The sequence below is a fragment of the Cryptosporidium ryanae genome (assembly GCF_009792415.1).
Source record: "Cryptosporidium ryanae isolate 45019 chromosome Unknown contig_43, whole genome shotgun sequence".
Lineage (NCBI taxonomy): Eukaryota > Apicomplexa > Conoidasida > Eucoccidiorida > Cryptosporidiidae > Cryptosporidium > Cryptosporidium ryanae.
This window is the reverse complement of record NW_027125526.1, coordinates 247,103-273,485: the sequence shown is the minus strand read 5'-3', so window position 1 is coordinate 273,485 and position 26,383 is coordinate 247,103. Positions and strand designations below refer to the sequence as shown.

Below are 26,383 nucleotides of genomic sequence, written 5' to 3'. Positions count from 1 at the left end.
TAATATTGGTTGTCATATTTAAAAATAAACTTACAATTTTTCCAAGGTTTGAAATGGAATTATTAAGTGCTCCAATGAGTGAACATTTAAAATTCAATTTCCTAATGGCTTTATCAATTATTTCAGGACTCCAAGGAGAACAAACAAATTCTTTATTGCAATTTTTACTAAGTTGTAAAGGTGCAACGCTTTTTTTGATAAATTCAATGAACATCATTTTACTGAATATTTTATTTGCAGTGTTTTTGAATTCAAAAGGCAATTTTTCAAATTCATTTATCTTCCATTCCAAATTTGGTTTAAACTGACGGGTATTTTAAGTCAACAAAAATCAAAGTTAATTGTTATATATTTAAATCAACTTACAGAAAATTCAATTTTATTATCAATGAATAACCTGTAAAACAAACGCCATTGAAATGAATTTACTATATCATCATTCATTCCAGAAAGTGGATCATTGTTAACACATGTTTCAAGTTTTCTTCGTAGCAATTCTGAAAGAGCAACAATATTATTTATATTCATATTATCATTTTTGTTATGAATTGATATAACACTGTTGTTTTCTTTCATATATTCCAACATTAATGGTAGATAATACGACACTAAAAATGGAAGCGAGTTGTAAAGTTCTTTTTCACATGTTTGGATAAGTATTTTTCTTCTCATTTTAGACATAAATCTAATATCCCCTTTATATGTTGATGTAACTATTTCTTTAAGTAAATCGTACAAGGTGATTATCTTTACGTCATTTTTCCCATTGTGATTTAACTTATTTATCGAATCATTGATATTTTTGTTTTCGGATAATGAAAGAAGTGAAAGTACTAACGCTTTTTTTCTATTTTTTTCCAACTTATCTTTAATTTCAATGTCCAGTTTTCCTACAAAACCATTCAAAATTGGGCAAATCTGTTATTGGAATTTTAAAATGTTATTATTTTCAAACATAAATATTTATTTTTAATTTAACGGCAAATTAAAGACTTAATTTTATGATAGTTTTAAATTTATGAAACTCACAGTTTTCTGAAATCTTTGAGAAACGAATAAAGATGACCAATTCTCTAATGAACTTAACAAGTCCTTTTTTGTTATTACACCATACTTGAGTATCTATAAAAAAAAAAAAAAAAGAATGACATCGAGTTGTGTTCATGACAATTAGATTTTATAGTTAAATAAGAATTTTTAATTCATAACATTTTTTTTTAAAAACAATTTAAGAAGAATTAATCACTATATATCAAAATAAACGGCAATTAACCAAAATACTTACCTTGTTATTAACTGAAGGAATACATGAATTATAGTATATTGGATAGTACTTTGAATACTTTTGTAGTCCAACAATAAATGGGACTCCAAAAAACTTTGATATCTTTGAATAATGATTTGAATATTTTATCAATAACTTTCTATGCCACTTCAACAGTGAATCCTCAGTACCGTTATTCACAACCACTATAAAATCATGCATTCTCTTATTACATGCCTTTTTTAATCAAGTATACAAGTTAAAGTTCAATTTTATATATATTCACATAGCTTTAGTTTAATTATTTAACTTACACCAACAGAACGGAGAGTCGAACCGTACTTAAATATTGCAATAGTCTGTCTTATATTGAAAAAATCAGCAGGTTTAAATAAATTTAAGTCTATCATTTTTATCTATTTTTGTACACATGTACATATAATGTGCATTGATCTATATATACATTCGGCCAAATAGCACTCAATAATTCAATTTATATTCAATTATTTTGCATGCATGCAAAAAATAAGTAATTCTGCTTATAAATTACATGTGGAAACATTATCCAAATTCATTCGAACATTTATTGTATTTGCAATATTTTCTCGCAGAACCCGTAAATTTCACTTAATTTATCGTCAACTCTTTACAATATAATATAAAACAAAGCATCCCGCAGAAAGTACAACTTAAATGTTGAATTTGCACCTAAAAAAGACGAACAAATGAAAGATATGAGCAAGGCTAACTAATTCGAACAGAAAGATCGGCTACCAACTCACTCTGAAGTCAATGCCTCAAGGCGGATAGAGAAGTATAGACAAAGCACAGGGAGAAAAAAACAAGAGAAGTTTTTAATTGAATTACATTCATAGAGCAAAGGAGAGAATTAAGAGGTAGAGAAGAAATAGTTTTTTTTTTTGGTGGGGGGGGAAATAAGAAAACTAAATTCATTTTTCCTACAATTAAAAGTATGTTTACATTTCAAATAAACAAACTTGTTTATTCTTTAAACTTATAAACAAGCACATTTATTATATTATAAACTGTCTATTGCGGTATTATTTTGGAGATAATTACGTGTATTATTAGAAGGCGGGCAAGGATAAATAGGGCGCTCACTAAGCGTTATTGTTTTGAGTCTAATTTTGCAAAAAAAAATAAAAATTTGCAAGGAAAAAAAAAATAAACGGGCACTTGTAATAAAGAATAGCAAATTAATTTGTCTGTATTACAGGGAATAATGTAGTGGCATCTATTATCACAGGAGGGATAGTCTTGCATACGATAATTTATAATAGGTGACATCGTCTTTGTTTGTGAAAGATTTTTGAATATTTCATAAAGTTTTAGACGTAAAGAGGGATATAGTCATTTTCAACATTAATTGAACTATAAATTAAATTAAAATATTGGTTAAACAACTAAAACCTGATTGTATAGGTAAATATATACAGTAATTCGTGGTTTCTCACATAAATCTACCAATTTTTCAGAACCAGTATATATATATATATATATATATATACATATATACATATATATGTATATATTATGACGACCTCAAGCAATAGGTATTTAGCAGGAAATTCAGAAAGACACAACTCAAGTACAAACTTTGAAGGTTTATTAGGCTCATCTTCTGATAAAAAGGAAAAATTAATAAATAAGTCATACGGTAAATTAATCCAATACAATAGAAGATCAAGAATTAATAATTATTCGAATGGAAATAATGTAAATAACACTAATTCTAGACTAAAAAGAGAGTCTTCTTTAGAAGTGGACTGTGGTTCTTATTCAGAAGATCATGTGAAAGGACAGCATTTATCAGGATTTAGTAAAAAAAAGATGGATAGGAATATATTTGTATTTGATAGTTATGAGGTCCCACAATATAGACAAAATTTACGTTGTCTTCAAAACTCACCACCACCTTCAGAGGGTTGTTTAATTAATGGAAGTAATGTCAGTCCTGTAGCTGGTAATTTGAATCACTGTTCTACAAGCAGCTCGAATATTAAAGGGGGTGGTGTTGTTGGTTTTTATACGAGAAATGGTAGATTTAATAATAATAATAAAAATGTATTTAATGTTGGAATTGGCAATGGTAATGATAATTACAAATTTCAAAAATATAACTTAAATTCAAGCAACATAATTTCTGGTCATTTTTCCGAGAACTACCAACTTACTCCGGTACATTTTCCTGTTGTAAATCAATTGTCTCCACAAATTTGTAATCAAATATTACAGGGAAATATTTGTAATTACATTCCGCCTCCTCCTGATTATCATATTCACCAAGAGTCTCCATTGATTAAGCAAAGTTCATTTAACTGTAAAATAAACAATTCAATATGTGATGATACTGTTTCTTGCGGAAGTTGTGGAAGTAATATAAATTATTCCAATAATCACTCATCAATTAAATCCAGTAACAACAATTACAATAATGGCGAAATGAATTGCAAAACTACATTCCCTTTTTTTCAAACACCTTATTCTTTTAGAAGTTATGAAATTTCAACTTTAGCTGCAATAGATTATTTAATGCCAAATATGGAATTTTATGACAAGATAAGCAAAGTTGTATTTGATTTGAGAAATTGGATGGATAATATGAATATACCTTTATTTGTATTTCCATATGGTTCAACAAGTACTGGATTTGCCGATCAATTTTCAGATTTGGATATTGCTTTAGTTCCAAAACAAGACGTATTTGAGTCCCAAAACAGCAGAACATCTGAAATAACAATAAAATTAAAGTCAAATAATTCTCCAATAACAGACATAAATAATAAGCCGGCAGGTCTTATACTTCAGGAACTACTTAATTTATTGCAAGGAAATACAAACAAAGATTCAGATTCATCCTCATTGTCATCTTTATCATCAAATTCAACGAATAACAAGTTTCACGATCACCCTTTCACGTGCATTCAAGATATAACAAGTGCTCATGTTCCTATTATTAGAATGTTACACACCAAGACAGATATTGTTTTGGACATTTCAATTGCTTTGTGTAAATTAGAGAATTTATTCAATGGTATTAACAATAACAATAATTACTACTATCATTCGTTGCTAGATCAACCATACTATAACAATAGCTTTTCATCACCTAATATTAATTATTCAAATTTGATGACCCATTATGATAAGAAGCAAAAGGGTTCAATAGGTATTAGTGATTTTAGTAACAATAAAAGAAATCTTTCAACACTTAGAGCCAATTCACTCCCGATAATTCAAAGTAGATTGGGAATATTGAGTTGGTATGCAAAATTGGATCCAAGAGTTGTACATGTTGTTGTATTGACGAAGGTTTGGACGAGATTTAGAGGTTTAAGAAATACATTAAATGGTCTTCCTGGAGGATACGCATGGACAATTTGTGTCATTTATTTTTTCCAAAAAATTGGTATATTACCTGTAATAGATCCTAGTGAATTTATCAAAAAATCACAGGAATTTTCTACTCATATCACAAATGAAATACTTGGACAAATTGATGATAACAATAACTCAAATGGTGACTTTATATTTAGCAATATTGATGGCATATGTGAAGACGGTAGCAAAATAGAGATAACTAATTTCCCATCTTTACCTACAGATATTAAAAATCCTAATTCAAAAATTAAAAATAATAACAAATCAAATCCTTCTATTGGGATCAATTTTAATGGTATTGTAAATTACAATAATGACTATAAAGATAATTATACAAATAATCAGTCTCCAAGTAGTGATTCAAGTTATGGAAATGAATTAAATAAAAATAATTCAGAATTATCAACTAAGAATGGATCATCAGCTATTGAAGTTGAAAACTATAGTGAAACCTTTTCAACTATGGAAAACGAGAAAGAAATTCAAATTAACAATAATACTGTTAAGTTGTTATACCTTGATGTAGTTAAAGGTAACAGTTTAGCTTCAAACGGTATTAATATCAATAAAAATAGTATTAAAAATAATTTGAATAGGTCCCATAATACTATATCTATTTCTTCAAATAACAATAAAAACACAACATCAAATTCGCCGGAAAAATCAATTGGTTTACGCGTAAATATTAACAATAAAAAAATAGGATGTGATTTATTAAATAATAAGAATTATAATGAAAATAATACTGGTATAGTAGATATTAAAAATGGAAATGGGGTATGTGTTTGCAAAGATAATAATGAGGACGATTATGATAATAATAAAAAAAAACAAATCAATGAAAAAAACTTTAATTCTGATTTAGATTCAGATGAATCAACTCCAGGATTGTCATTTATGGACATAAAAAGTTTGAGTTTATCTAAAAACAACAATTACGATGAGGAATATGATCTTGATGTTTTCGGTGAATCTGGTAGATCCTCAATGGGAAGTACCACCTTTACCTATTCACCTTCTCCAGACAATCAAAGTTCTGATAATTTATTTATTGATTTAAATAGTGATTCTAAATTCAATAACTGCTCCTATTCTCATACAGATAGGGATAGCAATAGACCGTTATTTTCTAGTAATAAAGGAGATGATAATAACAATTATAATTATAGTGGCAATGAAATTATTTCAAATAAGCTACACGAAAATAAATCAAAAACAACGATAAATTCAAAGTTAAACGGATCTTTATCTTCATTACAACCTCAATTATCAAAATCAATGCCGAAAATTGGTATGGAAATAGGAGGAGGGGGTACAGGTATAGCAACTACAGTTAATAGCCTCAATAATAATAACTTAACTAAAACAGTAACTAGATCTAAATCAAATACGTTAAACAAATTTAACTTAGATAAAGCATACAATAATACTATAAATATGTTATTTAAAGATCCCCCTAAGTTGTTAAACAATGTAAAAACATTCGACGAAACATCTAAATACTTGAAATTCTCGCAAAGTCACATATTGTTTTACAGATTTTTATTATTTTTAGAAACACATCTTTGGACAACCGTTATTGATATAAGTTCTCCAGATATTATAAACACTACAAGTCCTGGTGTGTGTTGCAATATTAGAAATCCATTCCCCGGTCCACCCGCTTGTAAACCAATATTTGATCAATATCATCAAGAATTTCTTAAAAGTGAGATTCAAAGAGCAATACAAATAATTCAATCACCATGTGGTGATTTTTCAAGTATATGTGGTGGTTATTTGGATATGCCAACTGACCTAAAAAACAATAATATCATTTGTGGTATTAACAGAAAAAAGTCAAATAGCTTTTGTTCAAATATAAATAACTCTATACTTAACAATAATTTAAATGGAGTTAACTGCACATTAAATCACTTTAATAATTATAATAATGTGAATAATAGTAATAGGAACAACATATACAGATGTAATTTGAATAATGGACTTATTAATTCAAATTTAAACTGTAACTGCAATAACTGCAGTAAACTTATTCAGATTCACTTTCGTAATAATGCTCAGACAATTAATAATAATAATAATAATTTGTTTAATCAACAAAATAAAAGTAATAATCATTTTCATAACAAAAATAAAAAAAACAACCATAGAAATAAGGATAACAACAATCACAAGATAGATATGGATATTAACTCCTCGTCCCAGTATTATAACTGCAAAAATGTTGAATTGAATATGAATGTTAGTTGTGGAAACTCTTATTACTCTAACCATACTAGTAATAACGAAGGTCATTTCATAGGAGGAGCTGCAGTTGATGTTACTGAAATTATTGCAACATCAAGGGATGACAGAGTTGCAGTTGTAGACACTGCTTTAATTCGAGAAGCTGCAGACTGTTCGACAGAACTGGGAATGAATTTAACAGAAACAGCCTTGTCGATAACAAGTGTTGGTGTAAATGACAAAATTTCTGTAGATACTTCACAATCATCTACCTTATATTATGACGATATAACCGAGATATCGGGAGCTGATTCTTTGAGACATTATGTATTCTCTCCATTGGTTAATCAACTAACACCAGTGCATCACATTCCTACTTCTTTGAAGGACCCAATTAATAGCAACAAACTAATTTCGACTGTTATTAATGATGATTGTGGCAACACTGCAGATGACAATGGAGTTGTTATTAGTGGATGTAAAAATCCAATAAATAAACAACACTATTTAAGTTAATTATAACTTTAATACTGTTCCATTTACACAAATTAAAGTAATTTTTTATAATTATTATTCCCTTTGGTCTGCAAGGATCAAAAGATATACTTTATCCTTATATATAAATTAAAATAAATAAACATATTATTTTGGTTGTAATGATAATAATAATTATGGCTGGTGGTGTTGATATAAAAAAATATATTGTTATATTGATAGTGGATATGTTTTAGTATCTTAAAGGAGAAGAAAAGCTTTAACAAGAAAAGTTTTTGTTTTTGTATTAGGGATTGGACTACAGTTTGCCACTATTTCAATTTCATGCTTTATTTTGGATATATAATTGTTATGCTTATATTTCATGAAAAAAGAGAAAAATTTGAATGTTTATTTTGCTACTATTTGAGTTTATTTGTACATTATTTTCTCATTTTTTAATATAATGGTGTAATGTCATTGGTATATTTTTCCGAGTGAATAAAATACAAATATTGTACGTGATTCGTGATGAATTGCGATGATTATTATAAATTTCGAAACATTTTTAAATATTAAAGTATTGAATTCCCATATTTAATTGTTATAAGCTCACATGGACATAATATTGATATCTATTCAAATATAAAATGTATATGTATGTAATGGATAAATAATAAAATATTTATACGTTATTTAAGCCAAAATTTACTTTAATAATATAAATACGTATATATAATGTATTTATTTATATTTAGACACACATTAATTAAATGTAAATTTTTCAAGTGAAACAACTTTTGCTTACACATTTATGCATTTATATTGCATAATTTGCATTTACTTTGTGTACCTTGTATGCACATTACTGTACCAGTACTAGTGGCAATGGAACGAAAATTAGATTTAATGGGAATAGTACAAAAAGAAAAGACTACGAATAGTGTAATAAAGGAATTAATTCCTACTTTCCCCTTTTCCCGCTATATTTCGATTCTGACAGTTACTATTGTATATATTACTAAAGCCTTAGCTAAAAACTAAAAAGAATAGCGAATAAAGTATATGATTTATATGCCTTAAATGAGCTCTGTCCGTCTATTTTTCTGCAATTTCTGGTTTTTGAATTAGCTAGGATTAGTAAGTGCATAAATTTTGTCAAGCATAAAGTGAACGAATTTGAGAAATAAAGCAAAGCAGTGCTTATTTTGTCACAAAGTTTGTGTTTTTTTCCTTTGTTGTATTTGCGTGTGTGTGTAAACAAAAATAAGAACATGAAATTAATTCAACGGGATTGCATGACTAGAGTGTTTGCATTTCTCACAAAAGTAGCGCAATTTTCTGCATTAAAATGGTGTGAAATAATGTTTTAGAATTTAAGGCCGTTGAGCCTGAGCTAAAGCTTAAGCGTGACCTTATTGATAATGTCCCTCAAGTAATTCAGTTTTATCACAATTGTGTCTACATTAAACGACTCCATGCAAGTTTCAATTGCGTCCTGTATTCCACAAGAGACCATCTCGAAGCAGTTCGGATGATAGCAAGAAAGCGTTTCAAGCAAAAGAAGGGACTGATAAACCACGTCCCCGTTTATTCCCGATAAAAGAAAGGCATTTTTATCATCGTAATCACTTTGACCACGATACAAACTAGTATAATAATTATTATATGCACTTGAACTGTTTTCGGGAGTCCAGTACGAAACATACTGAGAAAGTTTAGGCGCCATTGTTTTTTGTGTTTTTGGTTTGTATGGAGTTGCAATTATTTCAACCAAGGAGGAAATACAGTGCTTTCCAACTCTGAGCTGTACTGTCCAGTCAGATCCGGTGAGTTGTTTAATGCAAAACAAAATCCTGCAAACTAGGTCGTTGTCCTTTCCAATGTAAGATTCAATGTTGTGGAACAGGTAAAAAATGTAGTCCAACACACACCATTTTGTTACGAGTATACTTTTTATGTCAGACTCGTTACTCAACTGACCAATAAGTCCCAGAAGGGCGGGCAAGACGTCCCAATCACTGTTTGGTGAGTAATTGCTCATTTTGGCGTTTTCGTATGTGGCATGAGTGCCAACTATGGCTGTCTGTGGGTTGAAATTTTCTAGTAGTTCATGAAGTGTGTCTACAACAGGGGAGATGATTCCGTCTCCAAGCAGAACTTTCCTGTGCGAAGAGCTTTTGGTTATATTAACGGCAATTGAAATGCATATTTTGGTTAGCTGCAAGTCGTCTCTTTTATACAATCTCTTTACAAGCACTGGCGAAATGCCAGAATTGACCAGTTCGGCCTTGAGCATCCCGCTTGAATGACTTAAATTCAGCAAAACGGCCCCGGCATACTTCGGCACGGTATTGTCCTCTTCCCCTTTTCCCGAAAATATTTCAACCAATATAGGAACCATTTGGGCATAGTAATCTCTCTTTCTAGGGTCCCCAGATGCGTGTAGGATTTGCTGCAGTATTGAAACTTTAAGTTGGGACTTCTGTCCAAAACTGGTTCTTGCAGGTATCGTTAGTAAATTCATTAAAAATTCAACATAAACTATTTCCTGACCAGACGGAATAAGTCTGGCACAATACCCGGTACTCACAAATCTAGCCATTACCTTTGGAACAAATATATAATTTTTAACAAATCTCGAATCCTTTAACAACTCTATTAACTTTAGATGAATATAGTCCTCGCTCATATCCTTAGACCTTACATGCAACAGGTAATCAAGCACTTGCATTATTTTTCTATCCACAACCTTATTGGACGTTCCAACAGAGGATATCAGATCCTCCAGTATAAATTTCGCTCCCAACAAACCCCCGTCAATACAATAAGAAAGGTATCTGGCCAACCTCAACTCAAAAAAGTGAAACTTTTTCTTCTCCCTAAAACTTTTTGAGAATTTGTCTATGCCAAAAACCTGAACTAGCATTTCTTGAATACACATCATCGGGTCCTCAAACACCTCAACTCCCTCATTCTCGCTCCCGTAAGAGGAGCCGTTATCAAAGCCACCATACCTGGCTGAACCCGTTTTGTCAAGCAAATCTATCTCCTCAATCAAACCCACTTCAACCAGCGAATTCGCCTTCTCCAATAAAACCAATATTGACTTTAAAAAAGACTTGGCGCCCTTTCTAAAAACAGGATGCAACTTAATGTTCTTCTCTATCCACTTATAGGAGTACTCGTCAAACAAGAGAGCGTCTAGCTGAGACTTAACTAATTCTGAATAGAATGTGTGGTGCTGAGATACTGGCGAAACCGAGTCAGCTGTTAGTCTACATTCCCTTAAAATATCCCTGTCTGATATTCCGAACTGCTTCATGTCCTTGTATGAACAGCTGTAAACCACCGATATGTCCTGGTAAGAGTCTAGAGTTGGCGGTATGTAACACCTCCTCATCACGATGCAGGCTATGCTTGCTTTTGTCGTTTTCATGAACAACTCCCAACAATACCATGTAGATATGTCGTCTGACAAATTCATTTTTTTGGTGTATTTATTGTTAATGTAAATGTAGTATGCCGAGTCCATTGTTGTATTTGACAGAAATCGGATATGTTCTTGCGCAACCCCACAAAGGCTTGAGTCGCTTTCGTTATCCCTATAACCCAAGGTTTTTTTTTCAGTCTTGTTTGTTTCAGTCGTACTTGGCTTTTTGTGGTTTAGAAACACCTGCGGTTGCACGTTTATGCTCATCTCCACCCCACTATATGAAATATAAGATCCCGTTTGCGAGCTGTAAACCTGGGTTGCTTTATTCTCGAATCCTTTACGTGCAAAGAAGAAGTAATTGTTATACACGTATTTTTTGTAATCAATAAATTCTTCTGCCTTAACTAGATGATGTATGGTAGTAGTGTAGCCCTTTTCAGAAACGGCCCTCAGCTGCTTTCTTATGGAGTCGGTGGTCTTTGAATCTAATCTTCCTACGCTTTGTTTACTTTTATACTTGTTATCCTTATTCTTGTTCCCACCATTAACCTCTTTCAGTACCCATATCAATGCTGAATTGCCGTGTTTGTTTTTACCGTTTTCGCTTCCATTTCCCTTTTTGTCGGCTCTTCCCATTTCTATCGCAAGCAAATCTATCCCAAATTTTGGAAAATCAAAGTATTTTCCAGTTCTATAGGCCGTATCCGTTCTCCACGCCAGCTCTATATAGTTACACAAATTAAACCTGTTCAAACAACTTATGAACAGCTTGTCATCAACCCAATCCTCCTCAAGGTCTGTTTTCCTTCTAAACAACCCATTTCCTCCCACTTCATCCTCCTTTTTTTTGTTAAACAGTATCAAAAAACGCGTATCGTTGCTAACGTCCTCGTATATACCATCTACCCTCCAATATCCCAACCTACCGCCACTCACCGTTCTCCTCATATTTCGTTTTAAAAAATACAGCGAGTGTCTTCCCACGCATACATAAAGCTTTTTCATTCTATCTAAATATATTACTTCCGCAAGTTCATAATAAAGTATCTCCTCCCCACACACCAACTTCAAAGCCTTACAGGTTAATACACTAGACATTTTTCATAAGTGTTTTCTCCTTGTCTATCCCTCACTTTGAATTTAAAGCTTAAATGTGAAAACTGCCATTAAATTCCATTTTGCATGCATCTATGCTCTTTTAATTCAATAAACATCCAGTTTTGGCGCGCACTTCACTTGCTCGCCTTTTTAGATTTAAGGTAGATGCATAAGTCCTCAAATTCGGTTGGCGGACGTGAAGAGCAAAAAAGCAGGGGCCGCAAATAAAACCTTGATTTGTGGACTACAAACCTCATTTGTTTCAATTCTTGTCTTTGTTTTCCGCTATGGGGGTTTTAGTCTACTCTCAGTTGTCCGAGTATACATCATTTCCTGAAAAAGCTCCAAATGCGCAATTTTCGCGTGGTAATTCAGCCTCGTATCTCCCGATAAGCCCACTTCCTCCTAAGCTCAAATGGCACTTCCTGCGTCCCTGCAGTGCCAAGCCACCCTTCAAGCCGATTGCCATTGACTGGAGCATGTAAAGGCAACAAAAGAGGCGCGGGCGCCACTGTCGCCTGTAACCATTTAACCTTGAACATAATTGAAAGGCTCGGGCTTGAAGCATTAAATATAGTGGTCACTTTGACTTCAAAAGTGCTTTTTGCCTACAATACTTGCAACACGAGCATGAGCGTTCGCGATCGCTGATATACTGCAAACTACAGGTTTTTGTGTACCGTTTGCATATTGTGGAGATGAGTATACCAAAAACAAAAGGGAAACCAGGACCAGATAAATTTCAAGAGACGATTTCAATTGATAATGTGGATAAGGAATTTTCCAAGGATCAGATTGAAACTTTGAAAAAAAAAATTACTCCTCTCTACAAAGATCCGTATAAATTTCAGCTGGAGTACAAGTACAAGCATGTAAGGAACAATTTAGGTAAATTAACGAAAAAAATTTACTTTCACGCAGTAAGCAGAGGCTTGGAGCCTCCATGCTGGTGTACGAATAAAGACAAATTGAGCGAAATTGAACAAGAAAGAAGAAATAAGTCGCATAGCGACTGCAATATCGATTTTGCGGAAATACCTCTAAAACCGATATTAAGCACAATTAATTGCAATTGGAGTCATAAGGACGACAATCATTACAGCTTTTGCAAGACTGAGGAAGGCAACAAGGATCCCGGTTCCACGAATCCTTATTCTTATAGAAACAAGTGTGAATTTACAATAGGGTTTACAGCAGGTGAATCGGTTGGAGTCGACGCTGAAATATCAGTTGGGTTTGTTTCGCACATTAATAGGTTTGAGCCAATAGTTATTGGAGTCGCAGGCCAGAGCAACGAAGACGAGGAGACAGGTCAAAAATCAGAAAGTCAAGAGAATGCATGTGACTATACTTGTAAAGTCAGTAAAAGCGACTCTTGTATAAACAAAGTCAAACAAGAAATAGAAATCATTCATCCTTGTGTATTAGATATAGTTAAAATAACAGAGAAAATGGTTAAAAAAAGTTCGGCAGACAACAACTACAAGGTTTATTCAAGAAGAAATAGAACGGGAGTATGGAGACTTCTGTTAGTTAGAATATCCGAAACGCACAAGGAGATAATGATAACCTTGCAAACAACAAAGCTAACAAATATTCAAGACAAAAACAGCATTGTTAATTTATTGATTAATTACTTGTCAGAAGAAAGTGCAATAGAGAAAAAGAACGTCTCATTAATGAACTTTAAAGTATCGTCCCTTTATTTGCACCAATCTAATTCAATTGTGGACACTTTTGAGAATGGTGAGTTAGAATTAGTATGGGGAAAACCAGAAATTACATTCAACATATGCAATACGAATTTGTCGGTTGGCCCTCTTTCTTTTTTCCAAACAAACACAAAGGGTTGTCAGGTTTTATATGAAGCTATAAAAGAAGTAGTATTTAATAACTATTTAAAGTATGTGACTGAAACTAATAATGAAAAGAAACCAAGTAATTTACTTATACTGGATATATGTTGCGGAGCAGGTGCAATAGGTATAACTATACTAAATGCCTTTAGAAAACTAATTAATAACAATAATCATGTTTATGTAAAAAACATGCATTTATATGGAGTGGATTGTTGTGAGGAAGCAATTAACTCAGCAAAGAGAAACGCAGCTAATAATAGTATAATGAACGCAAAATACGTTTATGGCACGGCAGAAAACGTAGTGCCTGATCTTTTGTCTAAGCTATCTTTGGAAGAATCTTATATTGTCGCAATTATAGATCCCCCCAGAAGCGGTCTACACACTAACCTACTAAAATTCCTTAGAGATTTTACAGGAATTCAGAATCTAATATATGTAAGTTGCAACATAGAATCTCTTATTAAAAACTGCCTAGACCTTTGTTCCTCATATGACCCGATGTATGACAACAAGAAAACCTCGTTAAACAACAAAGAAAAAAAATATGGTTACTTAAGCGTATTTGAACCGGTATTTGCGATACCGGTAGATATGTTTCCCCATACAAAACACGTAGAAACCGTTTTATATTTGTCCAGGAATTCTAGAAATACACAACACAATATTTCAAAAACAAAAAAACAAAGAACAATGAAAAACCCGCTTTTAGCTTAGTTTTAAATCTGACATAAACTGTTTTATTCTCCGCTCCATTGATCCTCCCCACTCCCCACACCTTTGTCTGCTATACCGGACCGGGAGGTGCACGTCACCTAGTCAAAGTGGACGCGATGCATGACTCCGGTATGCGAGGAGAGACTAACCCATCTGAAATAAAAACAGAACAACTACTTAAAAATTAGAACTCTAAATTAAAGAAGAAAAAATCAAATCCTGAATGCTAAAGGTTTAGACAAACTTGCAGTTTTTGTTGCCGATTTTTCAATTACAATTCCAAACCGCCGTTGCATCGTTTCAGTTTCAAAGTTCGCGAGCAGATTAATGTTTTCCAAATATCTTCCCCAGAACACATGTTTTATCGAGAGGAAAAAGGAGAATTTGCCCGATTCTCGTTGTCTCCCGCTCTAGCTCACACCTAGGCAAGGCCAGAGATGAGGAAAAATGTGTAGATAGAAACAAGGCAATACAGTCCTTCTCGAAACCCTTAGTTTTTCCCTTGTTTTAATATCATTTAAAATATATAATTAAATACTTTTCTGTATGTGTCTTTCTTTTTCAGGCATTAATTTTTCTCTGTCCCGTTTTCAGTTTTTAAAAACCAATTCAGTTTCATTCTTTTGAATCCTCTGCCTTAGTGGCAGAGTTCTGGGACTGAACAGATACATCCTCCAGAACACCACCTGCATCTATGATTTTTTGTTCAACCTCGCGAAGCTTCTTCATTATTTCTTCTTTCCTCTTCTCTCGATTGGCAAATTTTTCGTCGAATTCCTCCTTCAACTTGAGATGCTTGTCCATCAATAACGAGTGAGCCTTCGGTAAATCATCTGTGGTCATTGGCACATCCAAGTCCACCTTCTCAAATGTTGATATTGTCGCAAAGTCCACAACAAGAGATTTGTTCTGGGAAGCAGAACTAGTTAAAGATGCGTGTTTCTTTTTGTTCTTTTTGCCACCCCTTGGAGGAATAATATACTCCTCATTCCTTTGGTTCTTAGGCAAAAGAACAGACTCGTCCTTCTCCTGACCCTTTATTGCAGAACCTGCGTTTGTTTCAGACTTTTTTTGCTCCTCTTCCTTCTTACCCTTGTCACAAAGTCCGTGGGATTCCATTAATTTCTGTATGTAAACTAGAGACTGTTGAACCAAATGCATCTCAGTTGTTATCGGTGGGTCGTCCTCTTGCTCCAATGCGATATTTAAGTCGTCTCTTTGTCTATACAAATCTCTAAGTGCCTTCTCCTCCTTAACTCGCTCAGAACGCAATGCTCTGAGTTTGCTTTGGTACTCCAAAAACAACTTCATTTCCTTATCGTACTCCTCTCTAACTTGGCGCAGCTTGGTGTGTTGTTCTTCGGCCTTGCTCTGCATAGCACTTCTTTCATCATATAAAGATCTGAGAGGCTCTAAAACCTTCTGTCTCTCTAGAGTCAGCGCCTTGAGCTTATCGTAAACCTCTTTTTTTTGCTTCCTGTACTTGTTGAGCTCCTCTATAATTGAACTTATTTTCGCCCTGAGTGGGATTATCGATGTCTCCTCAAATGAAGATGCATTGGCATCCATATGTGCGAACCTCCCAACTATCGGACGACTTTGTTTAAGTTGAGAAATAACGGTCAACAGCTTTTTCTCCTCTTTAAGAGTCAATGTAGAAGTCACTAATTGGTACTCTATCTCCTTTATTTTTGCCTCTATCTCCTCCTCGGATTTATAACCAACCGACTTTTTTAAGTTCTGTAAATTAGCCTTCATTTCTCTACCTTCCCTAGACTTCTCATCTATTTTAGCCATATACTGCTTCCTCTCCTCCTCCAGTTTATCTATACATCTTTGGTATTCGTCCAGTTTAGCCTGAAACTCCCCCCTTTTTCTATCAAAGGCTTCTCTTCCCACACTCCTGTCATTTATCATCTTAGTCAGAGTTCTGATCTTATTGTTCCATTCGTTCAATACCTGACGAATTGATTCTGTTGTCTCTTTATAAGTTTTTTCATCTGGTACCGGTACTGCTGGTATACTTTTTTCTGCTGCAGAGACAGGTGTTAAAAACCTTGGACGATTTGATTGTTTCTCCTTATAAGAGTCATTTGATGCTACTGCCACCATTTTTTAAACTTATTTTATATATAATATTCTAATTCGAAAAAATGCCCTAGTCGCTAAATTTTTTATTCAATTTATTCTATATTCACGTGTAATTATAAGGACTGAGCCTTGTCACCCACTACTTGCCTCTTGAATTTTAAATTTAATTTCCCTCTGCACCCCACCCCCTCCGGTCTTTTTATTTGAACTATAAAAAGCTCCTTGAACACTATTTTTACCTATTTAAGTTACTATATCTGTCCACTTCTATACTTAAATTCAAACACTATATTTTATCACATTTATATTACCTATTAATAATTTGTTTTAATGCGTTTGCTTCCTGTCTAACGTTTTTTTCTTATAATAATACCAGTTTATTTTAAACTTACACCCTATTATCTTTTCCCTCTCTCGAATATTTGTTCCTTGTTATTTTTACTATTTATTTCGTCCGTCTTTCTATATTTAGACTGTTGTTTAAATACTAATACTGCAAGCAGTCCCGCAACACTTCGGGCGGGAAAAGTTGCTTTGTTAAACACTTATTTTAGAGCTGGTGCAAATAACAAATGTAACAGAAAACTACAAATGGGCGAAAACAAACAACGACTAGTTTAGAAACAACGGTGTGAAAATACAGACTAGTATTTAGTGTGTTTTGTATTTTTTCACATAACCACAAGTCTAGATGTACACACCCCCTATCGACTATTTAAAAAAGAATTCCAATTTAATAGTCTTGGGACAGCAACTGTTTATTGAAATTAAGAAAGGAGATGGCAACTTCAGTCCATCAGTCTTTCACTGTCAGTATCTGTTTCTACTATTAATCTTTCGTCTTCTATCCTGTAAATATCGTCTTATTGACTCTCCCACATAAACCGTCTGAGTGTCACGACACATACATAAATGGCTTTTATAGCAATACTTTTCTATTCATTTTTTTAGAAAACATGAGGCTTTCACGCCTTCCCTTATTCCCATTCATCTATAATAAATTTAAATAAACATAAAAACTGTTTACAGCCATTGTTACTAGTTTGAGATTTGCTGTAGCTTTAAGAGTCTCTTTGTAATGGCGGAAGTGGTGGAAACAAGTCTGTCGTTCATACACTCAAAGTCAATAGCGAATTTGTTTTCACCACAATGATGCAAAATGCTCCGTTCTTCTGAATAAATGTGCTTAATAACAAAAGGAAGAAGTTCAGGAGATAACCTAGAGACTCTCTTACACAGTGTTATTCTTTTGTACAACCCACTGTTGCTGTCGTCATCATTGTCCGTAAAAGAGTCAGAATAATCATGTTTTCGTTTTAAATTGTTTTTTTTAGACAAAAAAGGAAACAACTCGTTTTTCAGATCATTAGAAACTGTCTCTAAATTAATACTCTGTTGATAAACCTCTGAAGATTCGTGATTATACAACTGACAATTGTACCATATAAGCTCTATATCCTCCCAAAATTTCTCTGGTGTTGAATATGAATTTGATTTTAACTTTTTTTCTATTGTCTTCAAATCCATCGGGTTCTTTACTATACTCAAATAGTCGTCTAGACCAAGTCTTTTCCAGTTCACAGGTTCCAAAAAAGGTTCCGAGTCAGGGTGATCCTTTAATTTACTCAAAACTTCGCTATATTCTTGAGAAAAATTTTTATTTCGTGCATTACTGTCGCTCCTGTTTCCATTGTTTCTACTTTCGCCACTATTAGCCTCTTCTCTTCGCCTTTCTCTCAATCCCATTGCATCACAAAACTGTATTCAGCTTACTACAACCTAATACTTGCTTTTAAAACCCAACAAATTAAACAAACAAGTTCTGAACCGTCCACAAAGGCTCGCTATTGTTATACGGGACCTATAGTTTGGAAAATTAAACTATACACTCACTGTGAATGTTAACTTTATCTACTCAAATCGAACTACGGCCAACTAATTAAATCGTCTCGCTGTTTACTGTGTGAATACAATCGCTTTTCATTAATTAAATCAAAAAATCTTCCAATCTTACTATAATACATTTATCAAAATAAATAATAAGAATTAAATTCCTTTATTTATTCAAACCTTTGATAATTATTATATTATTATCGGCCAACAAATATCAGTGTGGCGCCAAATGACTACACAAGCTTAAAATCTACTTATGTCTTGAAAACAAATTTAAAAAATGACTGGGATCAAAGGTGCGAAGCGAGATCAGCTCCGCTATATCATTCATAAATCTCTATGTTTGAGCCTTTCAGAGTCGTTTTTCGAGTGCCAATAACTTTTTTCTAGTATTACTTGAGATGCAGCGCACACTACTGAAACAAACGCTCAAACACACAATACTGCTGTTTGCTATTCTCCTTTTTAAACGGTGTATGAAAATAAAAAAACACCGCTGCGAACTGCAAGGTTATTTCCCCCATAAACTGCCTAAAAGCAATGGAAACACCGACGACATTTCCTCTATCTTAGGCAATTTAGTACATTCACAGTAGTAATCCGAAAGGAACAAAACAAATTATGTTGGTTCGCTTGTTACGTGAAGCAAACAGTGTAGTTTATTTGCGTTGTTCTTTTGAAACTAAACAAAGTAGAGATTAATTAGTAATGAAGGAAAGTAAAATGTCAATTTAAACCTTTTTTAACTGTCGCACAAGCTAGGATTTGTTTTTTAAAGAAAAAAATCGTCCAAACATATTTACTGGGACTTTAGAGTCGAATGTATTTGCATCAACCCTTATTCTTGTGTTAATGACCGAATTCCTTTTCGCCTGAATACACGCCAAATGTGTGGTTAAACGCGCGTGGTGTACAAAGACCCCCCTCTTAAATCAAAGTATCCTCCGCTCCAGTAGCAAAAACCGAACAACTAAACTAACTAATCGCTCCCGTCTACACCTGGTCTCGCTCGCTTTACAGATAAGCATGAACAAGTGGGATTTATTTTAAAAAGGAGCAGCCATACTCGCAAAACACAGTTTTTGAAGCTCTGTATGTTTCAATAACAAAGCAGGGTATTAGAGGTTGGCGCCAAACTGCTTAAACTGCCAATTTGGTCGGGCAATTAATGAATTGTCACAAAGACAATGGCGGGAGCAAAAGGAAAAAAGATTTATTGAGATGCCAATATGTTTGAAGAAATAAGACTGCTACAAAGATGTCATTTGTTTTTTATATTAATAGTGCTGGTTGGTCACATATTGCTTATTGTTTTGAGGAGATACAAAAGGAACAAGGAGATAAATAACGATTTAGGATCTTATGTAATAAGAGGATATAAAAAATCGATATATGGTGAAATATTGAAGAGACTCGATATGATTGTGTTTGTTATTTTTCCGTATACATTTCACTTCTTTTATGTTTCAATGATGTTTTTGGGATCTTATGTTTCTACCATCGAAAAAGAGCTTAATTGGGAAATTGGGGTTAGAATATATGCAAAAAGCCTGTTAACTATCGTTTTTTGTGTACTATTTCACCGTTGTTCCCTGAAAATATATGGTTCATTTGACGTTATATTTCTTTTCCCAACGAGCCTTTCAGAGTGTACATTCGTTTCTTTGCAAAAAAGAGGTGTTTTAAACAGAAAAATAACTCGCGTTATAAAAGAGTTTTTTTCAGGTAGTTCTCATAACGCTTCAATAATTTGCAAAGTAAACAACGGTCCCAAACACGTTGACTTTTTTGGTTTGCAGTTTTCGCGTTACTTTGAATATAAAGGCGAAAGGTACTGGTGGACGGATGGTAAATTTGTTTGGTCAAGGGAATACTTAATGAAGAAATTAACATGCAGGTTAAATATGAAACTCAACGAGGGCCATTTGACTATTGAGCCACTGAATGAAGAAGAGAGAAGGTCAATTCTTGAGTTTGTTGGTTCAAATACGTTAGAATTTCCAGAAATATCCACGTTCAACTTAATAATTCGCGAATTAAAACAGCCTATTAACATAATAAGACTAATGGCTTTGTTGGACTCAATCTTTTACTCGTTTATTGTTTGGCCCTTGTGTTGGTCAACCCTCACTTTTTACTCTATTTTTTGGTCTATAATCAGGAGGAGAAGAAGTCATATAGAGACACAAAAAACTTCAAGGTACCACGACAATGTCTTGTATAAATCTTTTGACGAACAATTTAACCCACTGTATTTAAACACTAGCAAAACAAATTTGAAAAGTTCACTTACTCGTTCAAAAGAGCTTTGTCCAGGTGTTATTATTTTTATAGATAAATCTATGAGGGTTCCAGCGGACCTAGTATTGCTAACCGGAAGCATCGTTGTCGATGGGTCATGCTTGACAGGTGAGGCAATACCACAAAGCAAGACTGCGAATGGCTCTTTGTTTAGTCTTTCGGAATTAACTCAAGTGAACCACAACTTTAATGGCCAAAGCAAAGTTTTTGAAGGCAGCCAAGTTATTGAGGTTTCGTCATCTACTCCGGCCCTAGCTATTGTAGTCAGAACAGCCTCTGTCACTCTGAATAATATCTTCTGCACAAACAGTCTAAACATTCACCCATTCATAAACCTCGACTCTCCTTTTGAAGGACAGACGAGTCCGAATGACTCCTTCAAGGGCTCATCAAGAACAGGTAGTTGGAACATCAAAACGGAACCACTATGGGTTGTTTGTTTCTTCTTTGGTCTATTCATCGCCTTTCTTGACGCATATTTGCTTTCATTCGAGATCGGTTCCATTTTTTTCATTTTTTCAACCGTCATCTACATGCTTCCTTTCTGGACGACCACAAGCATGTCATTTTCGTACAATTCCTCTATTAAAAGACTCATAGAGAAAGACATTGTATCTGCTAATCCCTGCAAGTTTGGAAAACTTAAGCTTGTAGATACCGTTTGTTTTGATAAAACCGGCACTTTGACCATGCCAGGATTTAATATATACAAAGTCCATATTTACCCGAAAACAAATCCCAAAGACGGCGTAGAGTCCTTTTCATTCACAAACTCAAATAACGCTTTCAGCAGCGATTTGTTTCATCTACTAAACGACGAAAAGGCCGTATTCAACGCAGCAATGGCCACTTGCAATAACTTGGTTTTCCAGGACTTCGAAAACGGTCTAAGTGCATTTAAACCGTCAGGTTCGAAGCTAGAGCTTTGTTTATTCAGCAATTCAGGTTACTTTGGATGCAAGGTCTTCGCGTGCAACTCCGAAAGAGTCTTCGTGGTTCCTGACCACAACAAGGATAAGTTCGTGTGCGAATTAAAAGACCTTTACGGCCTTTCAAACAAGATTTCCTCCTTTCGCTCAATAGAACACATTTCAGCGGCCTATGGCGCAATCGAGATTGTAAAAAGGTATCCATTTGACGAGGATCTTAGATTACAGTCTGTATTTGTCAGGAGGTACTTTATTTACTCGGAAACGAAGGACTCCCACAATTTTTCAGTTAGGTCTGCGTCCTTCATATTTGTCAAGGGAGCGGTTGAGAACATCACGGAGCTGATAGACGGATTTCACGAAAAGGAGAATCGCACCCGGAGAGGCAACAATAGTGATCTGGAATGCGAAGTTAACTTCTTTGACAAAAGGCAATGTTCTGCGAAGAGTAAATCTGGCTTTAAAGCATGGTCCAACAACATTGTTGCAAATCAGATTTCCGGCTCTTATGTCCTTGGTTTTTGCTACATTCCTTTGAACGACGACACCCTGGTGACTTCCACCTCCAAAATTAAGGAGGAGGAGCTGCTGCACAAAGGAAAACAAAAATCATTCATTAACTCGTATCGATTCATTCCTCTGGGAATAGTTGAACTTTTTTCTCCAATTAGAAAAGAATCAAGAGAGATAATGCAAACCCTACTCAGGGGAAACTTTCACTGTCCAATTATAACCGGCGACAACATGAATTCTGCGGTATTAATTTCAAAGGAGCTCGGAACAATTAACGATAACCTCGTTTCATGCAGTGTAGATGACAATCAAAATCTAGTTTGGGAGTTCGTTTCACAGGGCAAAAAAGAGATAATCGACAGAAATGTTGTTTTAAATTTAACCTCGCACTCAATATTAGACTTGATACCCGACTCCGTACTGGACGAAAATTCGAGAATAGCAATTAACATCTGTGCCTTCAGAGTTTTTATTGAGTTCTTAAACGCGAGTCTTTGCGATACAGACAGGAAGGACACCAGGGACAAGGCAAAAAACGACGTTTTGGACAAGAATCGCAAGGTGTTCTCCAAATTGTTGGAAAACACTGTGATATTCTCCAGGTTCACTCCAGAATATAAAGGAAAAGTGGTGTCTTTGTTTGAAAGTATCGGAAGAACTGTTTTTTTTGTAGGTGACGGACACAATGATGTTGTCGCACTGCAAAAGGCAAACGTGGGACTCATGCTGTCCAACGTTAATGATGCAGATGAGGACAATAACCAAAAGACTGATATCGGGATAAAAGACTATGACTTGTATAGCAAAAACACCCACAATTTGGCATTGGCCCCCTTTATAGCTAAAGTGGACAGCGAAAACGGACTTGAATCTGTCATAAAACTCATATTAGAGACAAGAGGAGTTGTTTTCATACTGGTCTCCAAATATATCCACATTATCAATCTCGGAACTTTTTTCGTTTCCTGCAAATCAATTTTGCTCTGGAATTCGCATGCAATTATACCCGCAATGTCTTGGCTATTCATTGACGTGTTTTGTACGCTTTTCCCACTCTTGTTGTTCTCACTTTCAACCCCGAATGAAAGCAAGGTAGCTGAGAGCAAAGAAGGCAACGCAACTAATTCGGAAGACTCCCGTCACTCTTTATTAAATAACGAAGGGAATTTGAACAACTTCAAGATTAATGTTATGGAGGAGGCTGATTGTTACTCTCGAGTTTTAGGCAAAAAGATTTCGAGTTACGAAAAGAACCTGTTTTCATCGTTGTATGGTAAACTATACACAATCCCAGTTTGGTATGGCAATCACTTAATATACACATCGACCTTTGTTTCCCTGGCTATCTCGGTTTCTGGTTATATCACTGTGTTATATAGATTAACGAATTACATGCTTCCTAAGAACGGAATGAGTTCAAGCTATGACCACAACAGGCTGTTTCCAACTCATCTTTGGTATGTAAAGCAGGACAACTTCGAATCGGCGTCGTCGTGGTGTTACATTGCATTCCAGTTGGTTAATCAATTTTGGTCGATTTGGACAAGATGTCTGTCTATAATAGACATGAGGATGAGCGTTTACTTTCTTATTTGGAACTTGAGTATGAATTCCTTTATATTATTTTTAATTTGGACAAAACCATGCATTTTAAGCTGCATTTTCAGAATAAACTGCGACGATGAAGTGTCTTTGAAAGGATTTACGACCTTGTTCAACACGTCGTCACCTTTTTATGGTCAATATAAGCATAATGTGTTCCCTTTTGAATGGAAACTTGAGCTTACCTTTTGGTGTTTTTTGTTTTTCTCACTAAACATGCTATACACCGTTATCGTTAAAAGGATAGCTATTTCAAAAAGGCTTTTGGGTTCTTAATCGAACTTGTGTGTTTTCTAGAAACATGTTTATTGTAAGACTAGCCGTGCACAAGGCTAAAAATTGTGAATGCTTTTTACAGTTAGTTATACTTGCCACTATATAATTCATTTATCTGCGACTTCGGGTATTTGTTGTGTGTTATTCCCACCCAACTCTCGTGTTCCCGGTTATTCTCGCCTCTTTAATATGTGATAAACTGTAGTTTATCACTATTTGCCATTTGGCAACAGCCCCTTGACTTGCTTATTTGCACGACCCTGGGATTTTAACTTAAATCGAGTCTCTAGATACACAATTAGAATAACTGAAATACCGGGTTTCCTGCTCACACACGGCTTTAAAATTTTAGTGCTAAACAAGCCAGAAGCGAAGCAAAAACTACGAATTAATGCCAATTAATTGTGCAAATTATAAACTAATATAAGTTGAAACTAAAACTATCGGACATAAGTTGCATGAATAAGTTACTTGTAGTTACAAGCAATATCGGATGTTTCTAACTTAAAAATGTAACAGCAATAAAGTATCCTCAAGTGCAAGTAGTTCACTTAGAGTATATATGTACGTGTGTGCATAGTATTAGTACGATTAATAGGTACAGTTAGTTTTTATTCGTGCTTTTCCAGTAATTGCGACTTTCATTACTACTAGGAAGAGACTATCCATTGAATTCCATCGCCTGGAGAAGGGAACAAAGGAGAAGAAACATAGAGATCGGAATCTTCTCTCTACCTCTTCCCACTAAGTGGCAACATTACAAGCCAGAGCAGGCCATATAAACCAATCGGGAGGAGATCGCAAAATGGCTATACACATAAGGACATGCCGCCTCTAAAAATAAAAATTACGAAAAATTAAGCCGATAAAAATAATTTTAAAGGAAATTCCGTTTCAAACAACCATAAGTTCCAAGAGCCAACACACATAATGGTAACACAGTAAAGCTGTCCTGTGCAACACTCCGGTTATTTAGTCAGCCACTGTCTCCCTCTGTTTAAAACCAAGAGCAGATTTGAGCTTATAATAAATACTGTCCGGAATAACTTTGTTCATAGTGTATATGTTAATAGAAATAATAACAATGGTAGCTGCGATGAAGAACTTAACAGAAGGTGTGCTATCACCGATGAAAACCCATGAAATAATCGTTATGAGTATAATTGTTAAGGCATTAAAAAAACATTTCATAATGCTGTCCGAGTATTTTAAAACCCCCATAACTATAAAACCCCCAAAAGCATTTAAAAAAATAACCAGTACAACCAGCTTAGAAAAGCCCTGGAAAATTCCGTCTTTAATTATTTTGTCCTTGGACGAGAACCAAGCAACCGGAATACCACCAAATATACCAATTAAAGAAAGTATAATGTTCCTTCCCCACACCGTAGATTTATATACAACTTTTCCTCCGTTTGAAACGCAATAATTACTTTCAACATCGTTGACCGCAGCTTTCTCTTGCAGCAGATCCTCTCTATCCGAATCCTTAACCACTTTTTCAATAATAACAGATCCGAGTCCAGACGTAATTGAACAAGTTACAGAGGCCAGAAAGCCAATGGTAAATTGAATGTAATCAAATTTATTTACATTGTTCTTTCCGGATGACTTTTGCACAAGTAAAACCCCAACAAAAAGCATAATGCATCCTATCCACCTTGTTGTGCCCAGTCTTCTTTTTAACAAGAGAACGCTGAATACAGCTGTTGTTAAAACCTTTAACTGAGCTGTTACCTGATATACTGAAACGGGAAGTCTTTCAAGAGCTACATACGTTAGGTTGTTCTGGAAAAGAAAAAGCAATCCCGGAATGCAAACCAACAGGTTTCCCTTTATATCATACGTTAGCTCCCCATTTAAAGCTCGCATATACTCCCTAAGCGAATTTCCTCCCGAAATTCGGAAAATCACCAACATACAAGTCAGAAACTTCAATATCTCGCATAAAACAACAGCAACTGGCGTTAAGTATTGTTTCCCATCGCTCGCCGGGTAACTTACACTCAGCTTCATACATAATACAACACAAATGCACTGCACTGCCATCAAAAATAACGTAAAATAACGCATCTGAAAGTTGTATTTTCTCCAAAATGCACCCAAATAGTACGCCTCATTTGAATAATACACCTCAAAAATTCTCCCTCCAGTTTTACCTCCAAGCAACCTCGTCTTTTCTCCCCTTTCTCTTTCTGAATTCTCGCTCATTTTCGCTTCCATACTAATATCTCTCTTTCAACGTCAAAAACACATTACTTCTGTCTCAAACTCTCTGAAGCTGTTCCTTGCTATAAAA

General features: G+C 34.4%; 8 protein-coding genes across 8 annotated transcripts; 3 read left to right on the top strand and 5 right to left on the bottom strand.

Moving 5' to 3' along the window:
- Nucleotides 1-86: 86 nt before the first annotated feature.
- Nucleotides 87-1,486, bottom strand: FG386_002476 (uncharacterized protein; the record flags this gene model as incomplete). Its single annotated transcript, XM_067341838.1, has 5 exons — nt 87-101; nt 146-304; nt 367-918; nt 1,030-1,122; nt 1,286-1,486. The coding sequence occupies 5 exons, from the start codon at nt 1,484-1,486 to the stop codon at nt 87-89; spliced, it is 1,020 nt and encodes a 339-aa protein (XP_067197946.1).
- A 1,332-nt stretch (nt 1,487-2,818) lies between these two features.
- Nucleotides 2,819-7,411, top strand: FG386_002475 (Po1 beta superfamily nucleotidyltransferase; the record flags this gene model as incomplete). The annotated part of the gene is made up of 1 exon (XM_067341837.1): nt 2,819-7,411. The coding sequence occupies one exon, from the start codon at nt 2,819-2,821 to the stop codon at nt 7,409-7,411; it is 4,593 nt and encodes a 1,530-aa protein (XP_067197945.1).
- A 1,354-nt stretch (nt 7,412-8,765) lies between these two features.
- Nucleotides 8,766-11,903, bottom strand: FG386_002474 (uncharacterized protein; the record flags this gene model as incomplete). The annotated part of the gene is made up of 1 exon (XM_067341836.1): nt 8,766-11,903. The coding sequence occupies one exon, from the start codon at nt 11,901-11,903 to the stop codon at nt 8,766-8,768; it is 3,138 nt and encodes a 1,045-aa protein (XP_067197944.1).
- Nucleotides 11,904-12,601: 698 nt separating this feature from the next.
- On the top strand, nt 12,602-14,479 carry FG386_002473 (TrmA RNA methylase; the record flags this gene model as incomplete). Its single annotated transcript, XM_067341835.1, has 1 exon — nt 12,602-14,479. The coding sequence occupies one exon, from the start codon at nt 12,602-12,604 to the stop codon at nt 14,477-14,479; it is 1,878 nt and encodes a 625-aa protein (XP_067197943.1).
- A 615-nt stretch (nt 14,480-15,094) lies between these two features.
- On the bottom strand, nt 15,095-16,591 carry FG386_002472 (nuclear segregation protein; the record flags this gene model as incomplete). Its single annotated transcript, XM_067341834.1, has 1 exon — nt 15,095-16,591. The coding sequence occupies one exon, from the start codon at nt 16,589-16,591 to the stop codon at nt 15,095-15,097; it is 1,497 nt and encodes a 498-aa protein (XP_067197942.1).
- A 1,017-nt stretch (nt 16,592-17,608) lies between these two features.
- FG386_002471 (uncharacterized protein) lies at nt 17,609-18,316 on the bottom strand (the record flags this gene model as incomplete). Its single annotated transcript, XM_067341833.1, has 1 exon — nt 17,609-18,316. One exon carries the CDS (start codon nt 18,314-18,316, stop codon nt 17,609-17,611), a length of 708 nt encoding a protein of 235 aa, XP_067197941.1.
- Nucleotides 18,317-19,692: 1,376 nt separating this feature from the next.
- FG386_002470 (MgtA) lies at nt 19,693-24,084 on the top strand (the record flags this gene model as incomplete). Its single annotated transcript, XM_067341832.1, has 1 exon — nt 19,693-24,084. One exon carries the CDS (start codon nt 19,693-19,695, stop codon nt 24,082-24,084), a length of 4,392 nt encoding a protein of 1,463 aa, XP_067197940.1.
- A 972-nt stretch (nt 24,085-25,056) lies between these two features.
- FG386_002469 (UDP N-acetylglucosamine transporter-like nucleotide sugar transporter) lies at nt 25,057-26,295 on the bottom strand (the record flags this gene model as incomplete). Its single annotated transcript, XM_067341831.1, has 1 exon — nt 25,057-26,295. One exon carries the CDS (start codon nt 26,293-26,295, stop codon nt 25,057-25,059), a length of 1,239 nt encoding a protein of 412 aa, XP_067197939.1.
- Between the last annotated feature and the right edge of the window lie 88 nt (nt 26,296-26,383).